Here is a 20,802-nt window from a genome sequence, read left to right on the forward strand (position 1 = left end):
CCAGCAGCGTATAACATCTTGGGAGAGTTTCTGTGGCTTGTGTGTTGGATGGGAAGGCGGACTGTGGCTGGCCATTGCCTGTTGCACAAAGTGGGAGACCACAAAAGGCTGTGTGTCTGGGCACAATTGCAATAGTCTGCTCTGAACAGAGGTTTGGATGTGTGGATGTGGTGGGTCGGATCCCATACACCTTCAAGGAGTTGGAGGAGCTGAGATGGAAAATGGTTTCATTCCCACTGTTGGAGTTGCGTCCACACGGGGTTTTGCAGAATTTGCTTGGCCGCTGCTCAGTTCAAAGCCAAGATGCTGAGCTCAGAGCAGCTCTGGATGTTGCTGGAATTCAGTTTGCTGAGGAGGCTTAATGATAAGCTCTTCTCAGAAGTCTGTGATGTTAGCTTGGTTCAGCAAACTCATCTTTACCTTCTAAAGATGGTGTAGACACACCAAGCTCCAGGAGACATGCAATTTCCTATCGTTCCCCATCCCATTTGGAACTGCTCACGACTGTGCTCAATGCTTGCTTGGTATAAACACTCAATATTTTTCAAATGTTAGAGAGCCTAAATGCCTTCTGAGTGGTTTCTGATAGCTCCTTTAATATGGCTGAGATGAGAAGTTGCTTTTCTTATGCAGAAGGTAGGACTGGGAGGGATCAGCTGGTTGCAGTGTCCAAAAGGGTTGTAATCTGGCCCTGGAGCCGAATGGTCTCTCTTCTCTTTGGTTTTATTTGTAGGAATGTGCAATAATATTTTAATCCCAATGAATTATCCTTGTAGAACCGCTTTGAATAGGGCAGCTGTCAGAGATCACACAATGAATTCAGAGCATTGTCTACCGGATCCAGCAAGTCTGGCCTTTAAAACAAATGCACTCCTGGATAGTGAAGCCAAGGGAGACTGCTGTTGTATTTGCTGTTGGATAGCATCTGAGCTCTCATTTGGCATGTAGCTGGGTGATGCTCAGTGATGTCTGAGGCCTTTTCCTCAGTGGGAGCTTCAATGGGATTTGTCACTTCCAACTTGACACCGGCTTTAATGAGGGTGATCCTGGCCCGGAAGTTTTGAGATTTTGCCACCTCTGAGTTCAGCTGCATCCATCAGTTGGCTCAACGGTGACTTGGGGAGGAGGAGATAGGAGCAAGAGGCTCAGCCCCGTACTGGCACAGCAGCTATTTGCTCATCTGTTTCTTAGGGTCATGGGCTGTGTCCATAGTGGGGAGCAGGAACACATTCACTGTTGGAGTCCCAGGGGGTGGGAGAGCAAGGAAACATCCCAGTGTTACAGACAACAGATGGAAAATCATACAGTGAGGCACTTACTCTGTGTTGTAAATCTTGCAGATGTCAAATGTAGGTGCCATGAGGAAAACACTAGAATGTCTGATTATTTATTTCTATATTTTTTGGCTGAGTTAGAAAACCATGCACCAAAAATGTCTCGCTGTATTTTAGGGTGGGTTGTCAAGATGAGTTCTTGAGGTCTTGCCAGAGCTATTTGTTATGTTAACTTATATAGAGTACTTCCTAAGGAGCATGTCATTGAGGAGGAAAAGTAAGAGGCCCTGTAGAGCCCTGTGCTCCTGTCGCAGGGAGATGCCTTTAGAAACATGTTCTTAGGTATGAGTATATCATTGAAACGTGCTGACAATCACAAGGCTGGGCAACAGGGGTGAGCTGTACTTCAGTCTCACTTTCTCCACTCGTTGTTGCTGGTTGACTCTCTCAATCTAGCGCGCTTAAGAGGATGAACTGACCTGTTCTTTTCCCTCCTCTCTTTCTGTAGACCTGGGATGATGAGCTGGAAAGATCAGCCCACGCATGGGCTCAGCAGTGCATCTGGGACCATGGGCCCAGTGCCCTCATCAGATCCATTGGACAGAACCTGGCAGTTCACTGGGGCAGGTAAGAGCTGGGAAGCTCCTTGCTAATAGCCGCTGCTGCTGGTTGAGAACTCACCTAAATCTTCTGATTTTTCTCTTGCCATGTTTCCCATAAATATTTGCTCAGCTCTTAATTTGTCTTTATTGAAACCGCTTTGCACATTTATTTATTTTTTTTCATCTTCCTCGGGAAGGTTTTCAATCTAGACTTGTTAATCCAGCTGGGAAATATGAAGTTAAGACTTCCAAAGGGATTTGCTTCTTCATCCCATGGTGAAATTTGCTTATTGTTTCGTCCCTGTCATTAAGTCTTTATAGGCTAAGCCTACTTTGTAAAACAAACATTCCGTATGTACATGGAAACTTTAATGGGTCAACAAGTTATGCTATTGTAAATTGGGTACAACTTGGTTGAAAGTAATGGAAATTTGCTGGTGTGAAATTGGCCTGATATTAAAAAAAAAAAAAAAGAAAAAAATCAGGCTCGTTTGTGTTGGCGGAATTGAATAATGATTGGAAAGTTGAGTGGTTAATCCATTGGAAATAAAATCAAAAGATCAGGCTGTTCTTGGCTGTCCTACAAACGCTCAAGATGGCCATGGGTTATTGATGGTGGTAGATCCAATCTTGCTCCCACTGCAATCACTGGGAGGAAAAAGAAATCAGATTTATCTCAGTGCTTTCAGGAACGGGCCATAACTTGATTGCCTCGATTTCCTCTTTTGTAAAATAGAATTTGGAAAGTATTCACTTAGTGACATCATGAGATTCATGTTTTTAAAATACTTCTAATGAATGATTTTTAATGAAGAGTTGGCTGGAAGAGCAAACTACAGTTGGTAATGATATCATTTGTATTGCTGGCTGCCTGCTTCGTGTGAGCTGATGAAAGCAATAAAAAGTGTTTGAAATGCTCTTCTCCTTTGAGACAGAATTTGCAGATTGCTCTGCTTGCTCACTGTGTACACAGCATGCAAAATGCCAACGCATTTCTCCAGATAATTTTAATACCATTCACATTCTCCTGAACAGCACAAGCAACACCAGTGCTGCCTCAGATTGCAAAGCATTGTGCATAGTTTGCACCGAGTACATGCAGCACATGAAGGAGCTTGCTGCATAGAGAAATAGCTGCAATAAGGTGGGGAGAACGTGCAGTGCCCCAAGTGCTCTGCACTACCCCTTGGTTTGATGGGAGTGGGAAAAACTTGTTTCCTGTCAAAGGTCTTACAGTAGGAACTGCTAATGGACATCCAGATTTAGCAAATGGCCTGGTGGTGAAGTAGGTACATGGTGGATATGGGTGAAGCTGTTTGGCAAACCTTCGCTTCTGTTTACTTTCAAAACACAGCTTTCTGCCAAACGAGAAGTTTTATGAGGTTGGGTGGAAAAGGCAGGAGGACATCTCAGGTCAGCGGTGTTTGAAGGACATGTCAAACCTATAAATAATACAGAAAGTCAGACTGAGCTGTGAATTTTGGGGAAGAAATCATCTTTAACATTTTCAGTGAGATTTTTTTTTCTGACCCTTAGGCCACGTTACTCAGTTTTTTTTAAGCAACACCTTTTCAATGAGACAAACTTGCCTTCAGAAACCGTAATGTAAAATTCACAAAGCTAGCATTAAAGACTGAGATGCTGCACTGCAATAAGCCAGGAGTGCACAAGTGCTGTTGGATGACAGAGGGGCTGGTGATAACTTGAGGGGTGGGTGTTCTCAGCCATGCCTGCACTTTGCTCCTTCAGGTATCGCTCTCCTGCTTTCCATGTCCAATCCTGGTATGATGAAGTCAAGGATTACTCATACCCCTACCCACATGAGTGCAACCCGTGGTGCCCAGATAAATGCACAGGCCCCATGTGCACGCATTACACCCAGGTAAGAGAGATGTATTTGTATCTGTACTCCGCATCCCCCTCTGCATCCCGTGTCACTGCAACACGTGTCCGTGGCTTGCTCTTTCTCAATAAGCATGATGTCCTTGCAGATAGTCTGGGCCACGACAAACAAGATTGGCTGTGCTGTGAACGTCTGCAAGCAGATGAATGTCTGGGGAGAGATCTGGGAGAACGCTGTCTACCTGGTCTGCAACTACTCACCCAAGTAAGGCGGATGGGTTGGGCTTTGCTGCTTTCCCAGACCCTGTGCTGGCAGGTTACCTAACTAGCCCGGGATCTGGGGAAGAGATTTCAGGCAGTCTAGACTGGTGGTTGTGGCTTTAAATTTTTACTTTAGACTGCAGCACAGAGATGGTTCAACACTGCTGAGCATTGCCTGGAAAAGCGAAGGAGGGGCTGGGGCCAGGCTGGAGCTTTGATGTTGCTGCCATGGCAAGGAGAGCAGGAGATGGTGAGGTTGGAGTAGAGCGTGCTGCCAGGCGAGGCTCAGCAGCTGGAAGGGATGGGGCTGATTAACACTGCTGCCTGCCCTTCCAGCAGCAGCCTCTGTGCCCCAGCTACAGAAGGAATAGTAGGATTGCTTACAGTTTAAAACTTAATCCCCCCAAAAAGGAAAAGAAATAGGGAAAATGCTGTGTGTGGCTCAGAGCCACTGGAAGGCATAAGGCAGAATGATGCTGAGATGAAAGGTGTGTGAGTAGGGGGCTGGCAGCCAAAGCCAGAGCTCTCAGCACAAGCCAGGCAGTGCCTGTGGGTGTGTTGCTGAAACCCCCTCCCCAGATTGGCTACCGATGCTGCTGGGCAGTTTGGTGGGATTTAGCAACCTGCTCCTCACGTGGAATCCCATGGTCTCCTGCAGAATTCCCATTGCAAGCTGGGCTGCCCTGCACACCATCCTGCTGGATGGAAAAATACTCTTTCTGCTGTTTCTGCTTAATCTCTTCTCTCTGGCATCTGTGTGCATTGTCCTCATCTAGCCTTATAGGTGGAGACGGCTGAAAGAGCAATAACCAAAGGGTTTGGAGCCACGGACTGAGCTCCAACACCATTAACCTCCTCAGCCCCTAATGCTTGCAACAGAGAGGATCAAGGAGGGCTTCGGTTATTGGGTACTTCCTTGAGAAAATGCAGTAATCCACTGAGCTACGTCTGCTTACTGAATCATAGTATTCACAGTGGAGTTTAATGTAAAGGTGATATTTCACACTATTCATTTAAGGAAACTCCTAAAATCATCATCTTGAAGGTGAAATGAGGAAGACCATTTTCCTTACAAGGCTTTGCTGGGCTATTCAGTTGCAATTTGCTCTGTTGCTCCGAACTGGGATGATGTTTCTGCAGCCTCAGAAGCAAAATTGTTGGCAGGGCTGAGCAAAGAGGGAAGTGCAGGGCTGATCTGCTTCTCAGATGGTGCAGTTGTGCAGGGGGAGGTGTGGATTTCTGCACCTTGCTCTTGGGGTTGGTTCCAGATGGACAATGGTGCAACTCCTCAATGGCAAGAGCTGTGCTCCTGCCTGGCCTGAGCTACTGCGTGGGGGCTGCAGATAATGATGGGAGATGGGTAACTTGGATGGACGGTATTGCTGAAAGCAAGTGTTGGATGGTAAAAGGGACAAGCTGTCTTTTCCACACTTACCTGTGCATGGAGAACAGAAACAACCATTTTCCTCACACCCTTAGTGCCAGTGGCTGAAGAATGTGGGGCTTGGAGGGCTATCTGATGGGCATGCATTTCTCCTGTGCTTGCAGAGGCAACTGGATTGGAGAAGCCCCATACAAGAACGGCCGCCCCTGCTCTGAGTGCCCCCCCAGCTACGGGGGTGGGTGCCAGAACAACCTCTGCTACAAAGGTACGTGGGGCTGGGGGTCAGGGTGCTGTGCAGGAGCCAGCTTTCACCTGGAAACGTTTCTTTAGGAGCAGTCATGGCTTTTAATTACCCACCCTCAATAACTAGGCATCGTGGTGTAATAGTAAATCACCAGCTGCAAGGCTCTGATTTGCCCGGATTCAATGTGAAAATGTGAGTGATAGCAGGATGGAGGAGCTGCATGGCTTTGGCTGGGAGCTGGGGCAGGGCTTGGGGCTGGCAGGCTGTGGGTAGAAGCGCTCCCATCCTCACAGGGTTTGTTTGGGAAGGGAATGTTCCTCCAGCGCTTACTGGAGGCAATGTGGGTGGGCAGATCCTGGCCAGGGACGAGCGATTCCCTCTTCTTTTTTTTTTTTTTCCTACTTTTTTTCCTCACTTTGGTTTTCACGGCTGCAAATCAAACACAGCGATTCGTGTCTCTGGGAGGAGAGGAGGAGCTCTGTTGGAATAGCGGTCGATAGACACGGAGTGAAAAATATTATTGCTGCTGGGAAATCTCCAGTGAAGCAGCGCTGCTCTCAGAGCACGCGGGATTTTCTGGGGTCATGCATCAAGGGCTTTCTTTTTTTTCCTTGCCACGTGTTTTACTTCATGAAGAGCTGGGATTTTAGAAGCAGGCAGCTCCTTGGAGGCTCGCCCAAAGCAGAGGGTTGTTTTGCTGCACTGATCTCTTTCTACCTGGGGCTGGGGGAAGTCCTTGGGGTTCAGATGGGAACTGCAATGGGTCTCGTTAGTGCTGTGTTGGGAGCCATTCCTTTGTACCGTCCCCTTCCTCATTGCTGAGCATGAAAGCAGCATAAGGTTTCGCAGAGGAATGGCCAAGTGGAATGAATTCTTCTGGTTTCTTTTCTCAAATCCTTCTGCTGGGCTGCAGCAGCAAGCTGTTGGTTATGTAGTGGGAGGCTGTGAAGGATGGGGGTATTATGGGGGGGGTGGGGGCTCAGAGGGGTTGAGGCATCGTGGACGACTGAACTGGGACTTGGCAAGGGTCACGCAGGAGCTGTGCTTCACCGTAGGACTGGCTGAAGCACCATCCTGATAGAGAAATCTGATTTCTCACTTGACGTGAACACTGCAATTGTTTTTAATGATTTCTCCTTTCTAACAAGATTATCGTTACGAAGACCCCTACATCACGGAGACGGATGAGACAAATGAAGTGGAGACCCCACAGCTCGCGGAGCACAAGCCTGTGTGGTTCCATCCTCCAGAGAATGAGCCCACCCAAGCCATCAAGCCCAAGAAAACCACCTCCAACTCCTACATGAGTAAGGCAGCCTCTTTCTTTTGTTCTTTCAGAAGTAAGCAGCAAAACTGAAAAGCCACTTGCGCGTCAATATGCAATAGCCATCTGTTCTTGAAGGATCCCAGAACCATAGAATGGTTGGGTTGGAAGGGACCTCAAAGACCATCCGGCTCCAACCCCTGATGTGGACTGGGTTGCCAACCACTAAATCAGACACCTCAGATTGCACATAGCCCCATCCAACCTGGCCCTGAACACCTTCAGGGATGGAGCATCTAAAGAAAGTATTGATGAACCCAAGGTCTGCATATCTGTAGCTGATCTAGGAGGCATTGGTTTAATTCCCCATTTAAAATTATATGTATTCAGCATTTACCTTTTTCACACTTTTCTGGGTATTTTAGTTGGTTTCCTTTCTATTTCTTCCTTGTAAAGACTTTTAGTGACAGGGCTTGGAACCAGATGATCTTTGAGGTGCCTTCCAACCCAAGCCATTCTATGATTTCTGAAGTGATATGTGCTGTTGGTAGTACTTAGTCATGTTCAGTTCATTGAACCAGTCATTCTGAAAACAAGGTGAGACAAGCAAATGCGTCCTTTTCAAGTTTACCCACCAGCATCTCAAGAGTCTGTAATTAAATGGAGAAGTACTGTCTGCAGACTTCAGGCTGTAAATCAAAGCCTTCGGCTGTCAAATGTTTCTTTGCTGTTAATACTCCCAAAAACACCTGTCTTGGGTGAATAGATCAAGAGGCACCAACAGCTCCAGGCTGCTTGGTCTGTGCTAAGATTTAACCTCACTGCACCAAAGACCTCTGGGAAAGGTGCATGGTGCCAAAAGCAGGATGTGGTGGTCAATTTCCTCTTACAACATACTGTTTTTAATTTGTACTCTGTTTTTGGTTTTGTTGTTGTTTGTTTGTTTGTTTTTAATTTAAATTTTTGGGTTTTTTTTCCTCAGCACAAGTCATTACCTGTGAGACCAAAATGAGAGACAAATGCAGAGGCTCAACGTGCAACAGGTAACGTTTTATTGATACCTCTTGGAGTGCAGGGAAAAGTGGGTTAAAAATGTTGAGGTCCTTACAGACAAGACATAGCCTATGCTATATATATTTTTGAAACTAAATAGATCTCTTTGAAAAAAGCCTTAATTTTTTCTCAATATAAAGCCCTCAGCCAAGCCTAGCTGCAAAGTGACTCGGTTTTTTATGCAGCCATCACGACCCACAGTTCCAGGTGTCCAAAGTCATTTAATAAATGTTGGCAGAGTCACTTCTGAACGTTTCTTGTGCGTTCCACTGCTGCCCAAGCCAGACCAATAATTCATGGCTCGTCCCCTCCCAGGCAGTCGAGAACTTCTGGTTAAGGTTTCTGCAAAGAACGGGACAGTTTATCACTTGGAGAAAAACCAAATCCACAGAATCTAAATATTGGTCGGGTTTTTTAAGGAGGGTGGAGAAACTGTTCTAAAAAGTAGTTATTTTGCAATCTTGTTTTTAAATGGCAGAGTTACGTGAAATGAATGGAATGACTATTAAATGAAGTAGAGTCAAAGTCTGTTTTTCTTGAATTGTTTTCTCGCCACCCTCAAAGATATATATCTTCACTAGGTATCTGTGCCCAGCTGGATGCTTGTACAGTAAGGGAAAGATCTTTGGAACATTTTATTATGAGAGTGTAAGTACTTTTTGAAAGATTATAGATGTAATTTGTGGGAAGTTAGTGGTAATAACAGAAATGGGAGATGCCAATGATTTTAGTGTAATTTGGCTTTTCATATTCTCCAGTTGTGGTGCTCTAATTGGGTGTTAATAAAGACTATCTGTATTTTCCTCATCTTAGTGATGAAAAAAGAAGCAGTCTGGAAAGGCAAAGTGATTCCAGTCTTGATTCTGTCATAACTGCCCTTAATGTACAATAAGACCCGTGGGAAGTGATGGATAGGGATCACTAAGAGCAGCTCTTATAAGGGTCTCTTTTTTAGTGCGGTTGGTCTGAACAGACTCTTCACACTACAAACACTGAAACAGTGAAATCCTTTGGGGTGATTTGCTGGATTTTGAGCTAGCACTGTTTTCCCATCAAAACTACTTTTGGAGCAAAGGAAGGCTGAAGATAAAAGGCTATTTGTGCGTAGCCTGGTTGCTTTCCCCATTCTCTCCATTGGTGTGTGACTACATTATATATTTTTGCCCTGCAATTTCTGTGATTGCAGATATCCTCCTCCTGCAAGTGGTTTTAGCAGAAATATCTTGAGTTTGAATGTTCTGTTGAGAACTGGAAAAATTTGATACTGGTTGTGAATTTCCAGTGCCTCTTTTCTTCTAAATTATATCTAAGTGTACTTTTTTTTTTACTGAAAAATATTTTGTCATTCAACCAAGCTGTGCTTAAATAATAGTAATAATAGGAAAAGAATAAGGTTGCGTTGGGAGAGTAAGAGTTAACAACCAGATTCCAAAGGGTTGTATCAGATTATTTTCCATTTGGCACTTTGGTGGTTTCGTTTCTTCATGTTTTGTACAGTGGTTGGTCAGTGCTGCTCTGTGAATGAGATTTATTTCATGTATTACTTGCTGTGCTCCCCTCAGTCATCAAGCATATGTCGTGCTGCAATTCACTATGGTATCCTGGACAACAAGGGAGGACTGGTTGATATCACAAGGAAGGGGAGGACGCCGGCCTTTGTGAAGTCTACCAGGAACGGTGTGGAATCTTTCAGGTATGACCTTCAGGAATGAGTTTTTTGTATTTGCTTTCAACGCAAGCAAATGTTCAGCTGCCTTTGTTACTCGTATATAATCACAGTGATTCAAGTAAATTTATTTTGTGTATTTTTAAATACTTTTTTTTCCCGCTTGTTTTGCAGGAAAAATAAACCTTCCAATGCATTCATGGTTTCCAAAGTCACAAGTAAGTATGGAGTTTGTCAAGTTGAGAAGAAATCATTGCTGCTAGAGTTTTATGAGATGCTTGAAGATATCATAGCTCTCTTTTTCATTTTAAGTGATGGTGTCAAATGGCCCCATACCACAACTCACCTCAAGAGGTGATGATCCATCACACATTATGGGTAACTCCGCCATTATGTATTTAATTTTTCTGTGGGGATCTAGGAGGAAGGAAGGTGCAGAAAATGGTGATGACTGGCCATTTCCAACAGCATCTCCTGGTGATGCATCATGGTCAGATCTGAGCACCATCTGCAATGTGATGAGCTGTTGATCATAAAGTGATGGAAGATGAGCCTTCCTTATAAGAAAGCCTGAGTCAAATGTGTGAACACTGTATAAAAACTGGGGAAGAAAATTAAAAAAAAAAAAAGAGTATTTGATGTAATAAGAGTAAGGAATGGTACAATGAATCACAATATATATATGAAATTGGTTAGTAAGAGTGACCCATCATAATTATGAAAACTTCTTACGATGAGTTCTTACGATAAACAAATACTGTAGAGTTCTACTTTTAAAAGTCCCCAGGTTCTGTACATTTTTGAGCAACTCTTCCTCCTTCAAAGAATCATAATTGTGACTCAGCTACTAGGCCTAGTGATTTTACCTCTCTGTATTTATTTCCGCAGCACAGACACTGGATTGCTACACCACAGTAGCTGAGCTGTGCCAGTTCAAAAAGCCTACGACCCACTGCCCAAGGTAAGCGTGTGCTGTGAGCAAGTCTGTGTGCCACTGCAACCCGCCCTGCTTGGGAGGAGAGGTGGTCGCGGGAGCAGGGCTGCTGAGGTCCCCAATCTGAGAGCCAACAAGAATGGAGGTTTTTTGGCCAGATGAGTCGGGAAGGATCTGGGAACCATAAGAACTCTACTTTGAAAATGCCGCGGAAGATGAATCCCTCTTTTACTGCTCTAACCCCCCTCTATTTGAAGCTCTACACTACTAGAAGTCATCTGAGGGGAGCCAATAATTAGATTCACTGTTGCCACCTGCAGACCAGATGCAGGCACTTGAAATCTCCTAAGAATGCAGCTTGCTTTCCTGTTGAGCCTTGACATGGAGAATAAATCTGAATAAATTGTTTTCTAGGATTTATTGTCCAGCCCACTGTAAAGACGAGCCATCCTACTGGGCACCGGTGTTTGGCACAAACATTTATGCAGATGTGAGTATGCTCCTTTCCTTGATGGCACTGTGTAATGTGATGTCTGAGGAGGGGTTACTCTGCAACAAAACTTGTCGTGGTTAACACAGTGTGGGCATAGGGTCAATGTGCATGAAGAAATGGCACCAGAAAAGCTTGGGGATCCCTTCCAGTGTTAGTCGATGACCTCTTCTGGGATTTGATGAGTCATTTAACCGCTCTGTGCCTGGGGAGTGATGGATGTGAACTGGTGGTAGTGTTTGTCTTGTCTTGCTGAAGTGTTTTGAGATCTACAGATAAATACTGTAGGCCTTATATTATATACCCTACATACACAGCCACGCTATGTTGTTGGCAAAAATAGTTCATCTTCCCCCTCCTGTCCTCTTTCTGGGAGCTGAACAGTGTTTTTGAGTAGTCAGAGCACAGCACGGAGCAGTGGAAAGAAAGCATGCAAGTTGGTTTTATTGGTTTGTTTTTCTAAACTCTGATCATGGGGATGAGCAGAGACTCGATGCTAAAACTAGGCAAAGAGTCATTTTCTTGCAATCTCTTAATATTAGGCCTCTAAAAACTGGGTTTCAACATTTTTCCATCTGCGGGTGCCTCGTTTTTTTTCCTGTTGAAGATTGCCTTTGGAAACGCCAGCTCTCCCAGGCTGGTGTCTGGCCTTAGGAACGCGCTTTGGGGCTGACTGTGGGTCCCAGTGAGCTCCTACACTCCCTTTGTGGGGTCAGCGTGGAGCTGTGCACACTCTTGAGAAATATTTCCTATGGAAATCATACAATAATTAGGGGAAATCTGTTGAGAAAGTGATTTTTACATGTGTGGTTTTTTTTATTTTACTCAAGCTGCACAAGCTATTTTGCTCACATGGAAATCCATTGTACAGCTGCTGCCCTACCCCTCCTTGCATGCTCTGGCCTGCAGGAAATGGGAAATAGTTTTCTCTTTCTTTCACTACCTCAGATTACCCTTGAACAGGGCCTGCAATGACAGGGTTTTAGGTGAGGACCAGCATTCAGGCTTTTCCTCCTGATCTGTACTGACGCAAAAGGATTAGTGGCCTTCAATGAAGCCCAAGCTCCATTTCCTACCTTCCCCTTGGGGATTCAGAAACTGGGTCATGGACCACGATCTGGGAAAGGTTAAAAAAAAAAAAAAAAAAAGAGAAAAAACTATTTGGTCACTCCTTAGAGGGCTTGGTTAACCTTTTTCTGGGCTCCTGTGCTAATAGTGTGCTGTGGGTGTAAAGAGGAAAGGACTTTGGATTTCAGGAGAATGAGTGATTGATAGAAAAATAGAGAAAATAAGCCAGTAGAAGAAAGGAGTTTGAGGGTGGTGTGGAAGATGCGAAAGGGGGGAGGTATGGATACTAATAAATGCTTAGGCTGGAAAGCTGTCCAGAGAAAGAAGCGGGGGGAATTTGGGCAAAGCCTTTTGCCACTGAGTGCAGACAGTGCAGGATGCTCTCCAGGAAGAGGACACTGTGAATTAACCCCAACCCTGGCTGAGATGTAATTAAAGCAGACAGGGAGCTGAGTGGGACAAGTGCTTGTCTCCAGGGCCATGAATGTGCACATCTAGAGTGGCACCTTCATTTCCCTGGGGGGAACTGTGCTCCAGCTGAGTCAAATTAAATGAGTTATCTAAAAGAAAATGATATGTTTTGCACTGTCTCTGATTTGTGCTCTTCCAGGTGCCCTCTGGCCTCTTAGCATCCATTGCCTGATCTAGAGGTTGGCAACACTGCCCATGGCAGAGTGGTTGGAACAGGACGACCTTTCAGTTCCCTTACAACCCAAGCCATTCTATGATTCTATGACCTGACCGTGCATGGTCAATCTCATGCTGAGGTTTCTGAGTTGGAAAAATGGGGGAATAAAGACTGCAGTGTCTATTATCATGAGGCTGTGCTGAAGAGCTACCCAGTTCTAAGGGGATGTTGGAGCTGTTTCAACACCTAGGGAGCTTTATCAGGGCTGTAAAAGAGCTTTTCATTTCTTGAAGACACTGTCACTTGTCATTCTGTCTGACTCTTGAGTGCAACATCTCCTCATCTCTGCCCAGGAACCCTATGGATCTGGGGAGGGAAAACAGCTCTCTTCTCTTGAGATAAGGCCCTTTATCCACAACTCTGTGGTAATTAGCTGGAGGAGGACTGATCACTTACATAACAAAGGAGACGTTTATCACCCATACAAGCCAAGTTCGGTGGCTCAACCCTCTTGAGATAGGAACTTAATGATTAAACCAGTCCCACTAATGAGGAAATTATGGGTGAAGTCACAGTCTGAGTCTCTTGTTAATGGCCCACTATAAAGAAAAACTGACATTTTATGGTGTATGCTTCAGAGTCCACTTCAGTGGGAAAAGCTCTCAGAACATCCCAAGAGACCTGCATGGTGCTGATGCAGATGCAAAGGGGCCACGCCATGGAAAGCCGTTGCTTTGTCTGTGCCTTTGTCGTACTTTTGGGTTTGAGGGGAAAGGCCTTTATTCTCGTAATGACTCATCTTCCAAAAGCTCTGTGTGCAATGCATCAAAGCAAAGCTTGGACTGGGATAGAAAAGGGCAGTGATCCAACGGAGTGATAAGAGGAGGATTTGGGAAGGCAATAAAAAGCCTTCTGGACAAAGCTTTGAGCAAGCAGCAGAACAGCAAGTTCTGGAAAATACAGAAGTACATCGTTTAGGAAGTCTCCCAGTGGAGTGTTGCAAATTGATTCAGGACAGCTTAATTTTATGAGCCAATTTTAGATTTGCAGATTTCCCACTGCATACTTGGGCAAATTTGCAGCATATCTTCTAAACAGAGTGTTCCCTTGCTCCCTTGCCCATTTATAGAAGTAAAATACCAAATTGGCACTCAAAACTCGGGGAGCTGCCAGGAGATAGGCGATCCAAAGTGATAAATATATAGGGGACAAGGCAAACCTGCCATATATGGCCGCAAGAAGGAATGATCCGTATTGTACGTAAGTGATGGGAACGTTTGCCCTTGGCACTGGTTTTGTGGTAGTTTGGTTTTTAGCCATCAGGGAGTTTATGGGGTTGGGATTTTCACCTGCTGCAGTTCCCTTTGCAAAGCTGATTTTTGTTTGTCGTTGCTTCAGCTTGCTGTATGTAAATCCTTTAGAGAGTTGATGGCCAAGTTTATACTATGCCTAAACCTCCTCTGCTTTTGCTCTGTTTCTTGGATGCTTTGGGAACTTAGTCATCATTTGTTCGTGTTTTGTGTTCCTCCTACTCTACTGACTCTGTGGTGGAGAAATCTTAATCTTTTCAGAAGTGTTAACATCCTCCTGAGCTCAGTGGTAACCTTGTGGGGCAATGGGCTCTCCAACTGGTGGGGCAATGTTTTATCCAACTAGTGGGGCAATGGGCTACCCATCTAATGGGGCTATCCGTCTACCCAAAGCCTACACCACTCTGTGGGTGCAGCCATTCTGTTTTTCCTAGAAAGAAGGACGTGAACTCTCTCGGATAATTTGCGGTCATTTAGCTTAATGCAGGAAGGGTGTCTGCTTTTCAAGAGACCTGGTGAATAAGCTCTGCCAAGGTGGCTGGTCAATAGCAAAGAGGTCTCACCACTGTGGTTTCTCCGGTGCAGACAAAAAAGTCACTGGCTGGAAATCTGCCCTTGAGTCAGCTTTGGCCCTGGACAGAGTCCCAGGCACAGCTCTGCCGCAGGAACAGCTGTTTGTCCTCTGCAGCGGTGCCGGATCTTCTTGCAGCCATTTTACTTCTGCATTTCAGACCTGGGCTTGTGATGCACCCACAAGATCTGACCCATGACCATCCCTAAGAATGACAGAATTGTTTCATAGCTTTTTAGCTCTGCTCTTTTATTCTCCTCTTATTCATGATGCTGATGAGGAAGGTAAATATCCAGATGTAAAATATAGATGTTTTGTAAGTGAAAATGCTGGTGTATTTTGCAGAGCTCCAGTATCTGCAAAAGTGCAGTGCACGCCGGAGTCATTGCAGATGAAGAAGGTGGTTTTGTGGATGTGATGCCCGTAGAAAAGAAGAAAAGTTACGTCGGTTCCTTAAAGAATGGAGTCCAGTCTGAGAGGTGGGATGTTTTTCTTTGCACTTTTCTCTTATTCTCAATGGTGCGTTTGATTGTACGTTCAATTTTATGTCAAAGTCAGCAGATATCAGCTAGCAAGGCTGGTGGGATGGAAACATGGCTTAACAGCGTCACTGTGAATATCAAGGTATCTCAAGCAAGTAGAGCGTGTCGTCCTGGTCTCACCTTCCACAAGTGAAAGACTGCTCTCAGATCAGTGTGCAGGGTGCGAATTACTGTTAAGCAGTTCTTTATTGAGGGATGAAACACTGTTAATACATTTTGCCGCATGTAAATATCGAGACTCACTCTTGTAATTAGTCTAGCAGTTAGTACTGGACAATGCTTAGGAGGTAAATTCTTAAGAAGAAAGTTCTCAAACTTGTTTATCTGAAAGATAAACATGGGTGTTTCTGCAGCGTTTAGACTGGGTAATGCTTTAAGACTCACTGAGATTTCCATTGAACTCTGGTTTGTGGGACGTGTTTCTACTTGTTAATTAATTTCCTAAGTTCTCGCCAAAAGAAGAATGAGTAAATTAACATCTACAGAGATGATCAGGCAGGTTTTGAAGATGGATTTGCTACTCTTGTGATTTTTTCATACCTTATTCTGGTCTAACTTTTGGTTTTTTTGGGTGAAAAATGGCAAATCAATGCCTCCAAAACTGCACCTCCAGAGAGATCACAGAGATGCCACTGTAACTCTTTCAGTCCTTTCTAATTTTCTATTTCTGGTTCAGTTTGTTATGTACTTTTTCACACATTGGTGTGATGGTGCTGATTTCCCTGTCTTTGTAAACATAGCATTTACCACTGCTGTGGGTTTTGGTCACTACTAGCATGGCTCTGTCTGCTCTATGTGGTTCCTCTTTTATTAACCATGAGCAATCCAAACAAGTTTGATATTTTTATTCTAATAATGAATATCACAAAATGCTGTGGAGCATCTCAGGAAAGAAAACAGAAAAGCTAAGACAGGAAAGCGTTAGACATAAGAGCTTAGCTACCAGGATCAGCATTTTGATCATCAGATCTGCAGTCTGGCAGGTTTGCTTTCAGCTTGCATTTACATCACAAAACTACTGTTAACTATGAGTTTTCTTCCACCTTTGTCCTTCTATTGCTTATCTTTAATACTAACAGAGAACTTCTTGCTTGCACGAAAAGCTCTGGCAAAGCTAAGAATAGACTTTCCCTCTAGCAGTGACACATCATGTGAGCACCAGGTGCTGATTTGGGAGGCGAGGGAAACCAAAGATGCTCTAGCAGTAGGGATGAGTGTGAAGATTTGGAAAGTGTTATTTCCAGCCAGCAATTAGGAGCACCTCCATGTTGTGAAACCCACAGTGTGGGTGGAATCATTTCAAAGATCAAGGTGAGAACTTGGTACTTCAGGATGTTGGACATAAGCTTTGGTAAAGATATGTATCCAAACAGGTAGTGCCTACTGGGCAAGATCTACTTTTGTACAAGGGAATATCTACTGAGTCTTCACCCTTGTTAAAATATGCACTTTGCAAGAGAGAGGACTTTTTGCCTTTCTGCTGGGATTGTGCAGCTCAGCAGGACTGGGAACACAAGCAAACCCTTTGCTCAGTCTATTAGGGGCAACTCTGAAGATGGAAAATGAAAATACACATTGGTTGCCTCTCTACTCCCACTGCTGGCACCTGGAGGTGGGCCAGAATGGCCCTGGGAACCTGCCAGCCTAATTGACAAGTGCTTTTAGGGAAACATGTTCCTCTTTATGCACAAACCATAGGGATCATAATGATCCCCAGATAAAAGCTAGCACTGTGAGACAGCCGTTTGCTTCCCAGAACCTTTTGTGGGCATTTGAATGTAGGGTTTTTTTTTGCTGAAAGCATAAACCAGATGTGAACAGATGGATTTCTGCCTCTTCTTTCTCACCCTTTGTCTTTCTCCTGCCCTGCAGCAGCTGCTGAAAGAAACTCAGAGGTGACTGCAGGTCTTTTGCACCACAGGTCCTGTAGTTATCGTGCCTGCATTTTGTACATTGAATTTTATTTTATATTTTATTTTATTTTTCAGCTTGAGGAGTCCTTCAGATGGAAACGCTTTCCGAATTTTTGCTGTGAAGCAGTAAATTCCTAGGGAAGGTGCAAGTTTCTTCAGGAGAGTGCTCCGCTGATCTCCAGAGACAGGAAGGCTCCTCTGATAGCATCAGCTCTGAACATACCCTCCTTGCCAATCTCTTTCAGGGAATTAGAAAAGAAAAGAAAAAAAGAAAAAAAAAAAGACAAAAAAAAAAAGACACCAGGTTCTGACTCAGCTGTTTGCATCTCATCGCACCGTTCAGCGTTGTATCTTTTTGTTCTGCGTTTTTTCTTCCTCTAGGGGCATTCAGCAATGATAAACTGTTCTTACTTTCAATTTTAAGAGAGAGGTGTGCTGCACAGAACTGCAGTGGCTTGATGTAAAGCAGCCATAGGGATCTCGACCTGGCCCTGGATGCTTTTTTTGGAGTGTGAAGCGTCTTCTCTGATGGACGTGATGACATACAGACTCAGAAGTGAGCGACTGTCCAAGCACTGGGCCTTCTGAGATGAGAAACTGTTTTAAAAACTGCGTCTTCTGGGGAGAGGTTGGGCTGCGATTCAGTAGATTGAGATTTGTGTATGTCTGATGATTCGTGTGCAAAAGAAGAGAGCATTTGGTATTTTCCTAATGAGGTGAGATGCATTGGTGCCGCCATGTTGGCTGCTGCGGCGTTGCACTTGGCCAAGTTGTATGGAGGGGAAAAGGATGTTTCTGTCGACCAGATGTTGGGGAATTCTGGGCACTGGAGTAGGGCATGAGATGGTGGCAGAGACCCTTGCTGCAGAAAATGAGGCCACCCCATAATCGCAACAGCAGGTTTAATGTTTGCTGGTCAAACATTTGTAGGTACTTTGCAAGTCTGGTAACCTATGAGAAGTCAGTGAACTGGGGCTCCTGTGCTGGCACATCTCATATTATATTACATGCCATTTACAATAAAATTTCAGTTAAATGCAGCGTATTTATACAGCAGTGCTGGTTGTTTTATCTGTAGTAGTAGAGTAGAGATAAAGTTAATCTTATTTTTGCTAGGAATGGTTGCATCCGTAGGAAGCATGTTCACTTTACCTTTGTGAAGCTCTTTGTTGTTGTGTGTGCAGTTCTGAGACTTTGAAGATATGACATAAGTTGGGATGGATGAGTTTTTTACACTGTTTTTGACAATGATATATCCCACCTTTCAGTGTAAATGCTGTACCCTTGAGCATTTAAGACTGTTAAGATTTAAGATGCTGTTTTGCAAAACCCATAGGTATTTTCATGACGTTATTTAATGTTTTGTTACTGATGTCTGAACATGCATCCAAATGCATTTTAGAGCCAAGAAAACAGCCTGGTCTGAGCTACTCTTTAAGGCTAGAGAGTATTCTTTGCTTCAAGTAGGAAATTTATTTTAAGCTTGGTGTAAACACAAGGCTGGTTGTCTTTTGATGCACAAAATCCAGTAACCTCATTGCTCATGAGAAGGCAACATAAACTTCAGTTCTTCAGTCATTGCAAACAGTCTCTCTGCTTGCTAACTTGATTGTAATATTGTATAACAAATTGGGAAATACTTCACTTACTTAGCAGATGTCTCCTAGCCATTCTCAGGCTCAGGCTGTGTTCAGTTTAATCTAGAAAGATCTAAAAGCCATGTCCTCAAGCTGTTTCAAAACACAGACCAAAAATTAAGTACTTCTGGAATTGTGCAAATGCCGTGAAATCAGCAAAGAAATTACATTTATCACTCAATTTGTCTCTCTGTTGGGGTTTCTTTCTCTGTGAAATCTGACCTTCTGTAAAATATGAAGCTGGAACTGCTTTGTGTTGTCTCCAAACATGCTGCACAGCAAATCTGCCTTTGGGGTGATACAGAGAAATAACTTTGTTTCGCCTTTGTTTCTATGGCATTGTTTTTCAAGGTGTACAGCTTTAGATAGGAAAAATTAATACTTGTATTTTCTCAGTAGGTAAAATAATGTTAAAAATAGCTGGAACATATCATAGAAAAAACTGCTGAATGGAAGCATTTGAGATCTTGGCAGTGTGATAAGGCCACTTGTTCACGCCCACTGTGATTGATTGTGCTGTATGCAGTCTAGCTCAAGCCGGTTAAATGCTGCAGCATGAGCCTACGACCATCAAAGGCCAAATGGTAGCCACAGTGCCACTGACTGAAGTGGAAAGTGTAAGAGATGACATTAGGTGTCCAGGGGCCTCCTTCCCACTGACTTCATGCAGATTGCAAGAGCACATAAAATGCCTCAAAGCCAATGTAGGATCCCACCTCTAATATGTTGTCCGTGACAATTGTGTATGCTGTAAAACGGTGGATATAAATGTGAGGGCTCTTGGAGAAAAGCCTAGAGGATTAATGTAGAGCACATACAAATCCAAGTAGCTTGGGATGTATCTACCTGATGGAAAAGGAGAAAGGTAAGAATTATCATTCCAACAGAAATATCCTAAAATGCTTAATTCAAGTTAAAGTTGCATATTTTTATCTTCAGCCAACTGGTTTGGATTTTTAGAAACTGGTCTTAATTTAAGTCTGTCTGTTTATTTTTATATTTGTTGTACAAAAGAGAAATTGTGACTTAACTAGGCAAATATTATTTGAGGTCCTGGGTGCTATTAATTTCAACATACCTCCACCAGAATTAGGTGCGATCAGGTCCTCCAAGACAGTAATGATATATCACTTGTAATCACGTGTGCTAACTATTCACCTATAGGTGGGACAGTACCAGTTTTTAGCCAAATATTTACTGATTTTACTTCTAATACCAAAACTATTCCTAGCCTAATATATTTCTATGCAGCTTAAAGACACAGCAGGTCTTTACATCTCCAGACATGTTCCTCCTTAGACCCTAGCTCAGATTAGTAAGCACATGCCAACTTGAAGCACCTGGGTGCAGCCATGCTGAAGCATCTGGTTAAACTCATGGCAAAGCTGATGCTGTGTGGTTGTTCTAGCTAACCCAGCTGCCAGCGTGCACTCAGGTCTGCTAGCTCCATTAACTTCTTCATTTTAAGTCATCGGCAGTCATTCAGCCAACAGGTGGTTGAAGAGCCTCCAACTGTGTACTTGGTCAGTTGTGCAGTCTACGTATTTAGGGCCAGTTCATAGAGTTGCTTTTTTTTTTTTCTATGAAAAATGATGTATTTTACTACTTCCTATGTATAAAAGTTTCTTGTAAATTTTTTGTGTGCCTTTGCATGTTTTTCAAGGGGCTGTGTGTTTGTTTATAAACTATATATATTTTTTTCTAAATACAGAATTGTAAAATATCTGTTCCCACCCCTTTCCCTTCCCCCTCCCCCCCCCCCATTTTCTTTTTATTTCTGAATTATTTGTGAAATAAAACCTCCTCAAAGTGAATGCCACCCTTGTCATCAATGGTTGTATTGAGAAGACTGAGCCTGAGCTATTTGGGATTGCTCCTGGGAACCGGAGCTAGAATACCTGGAGAGCCCATGTTAGATTGAGATGTTCAGAGGCTGTTCTGCAGACAAACAAACCTTTCTGGTGCCCAGGGAATAAAAGTCAATCTTTACCCTATCATGAATAAGATGTATCCTTCCCTCACAACCTAGGAGTAAAGGAAAATGCATGTCTGTCTCTTGAGTCTCTGTAATATACGAGCTGAAGTAGGTGAAAGTGTTGAATAAGAGTGATTAATGAAG

The 20,802-nt window shown here is 43.8% G+C and overlaps 1 protein-coding gene across 2 annotated transcripts in view; it reads left to right on the plus strand.

Annotated features, from left to right (window-relative positions):
- CRISPLD2 (cysteine rich secretory protein LCCL domain containing 2) overlaps positions 1-20,497 on the plus strand; it is a 28,294-nt gene extending 7,797 nt beyond the window's left edge. The window contains exons 3-15 of one of the 2 annotated variants that reach the window (XM_025154302.3): positions 1,783-1,901; positions 3,626-3,758; positions 3,868-3,983; positions 5,528-5,628; positions 6,756-6,914; positions 7,854-7,914; positions 8,506-8,572; positions 9,487-9,617; positions 9,765-9,808; positions 10,479-10,551; positions 10,939-11,014; positions 14,937-15,070; positions 17,122-20,497. In XM_025154302.3, coding sequence (XP_025010070.2) covers positions 1,783-1,901; positions 3,626-3,758; positions 3,868-3,983; positions 5,528-5,628; positions 6,756-6,914; positions 7,854-7,914; positions 8,506-8,572; positions 9,487-9,617; positions 9,765-9,808; positions 10,479-10,551; positions 10,939-11,014; positions 14,937-15,070; positions 17,122-17,176 — 1,269 coding nt within the window. In that variant the 3' untranslated portion in view covers positions 17,177-20,497. Of the gene's footprint in view, positions 1-1,782; positions 1,902-3,625; positions 3,759-3,867; positions 3,984-5,527; positions 5,629-6,755; positions 6,915-7,853; positions 7,915-8,505; positions 8,573-9,486; positions 9,618-9,764; positions 9,809-10,478; positions 10,552-10,938; positions 11,015-14,936; positions 15,071-16,270; positions 17,085-17,121 lie in introns of those variants that run through there. The other variant, XM_040707241.2, reaches the window with a different exon arrangement.
- Positions 20,498-20,802: the final 305 nt, after the last annotated feature.

The sequence above is a fragment of the Gallus gallus genome, chromosome 11 (assembly GCF_016699485.2).
Source record: "Gallus gallus isolate bGalGal1 chromosome 11, bGalGal1.mat.broiler.GRCg7b, whole genome shotgun sequence".
NCBI classification, from domain to species: domain Eukaryota; kingdom Metazoa; phylum Chordata; class Aves; order Galliformes; family Phasianidae; genus Gallus; species Gallus gallus.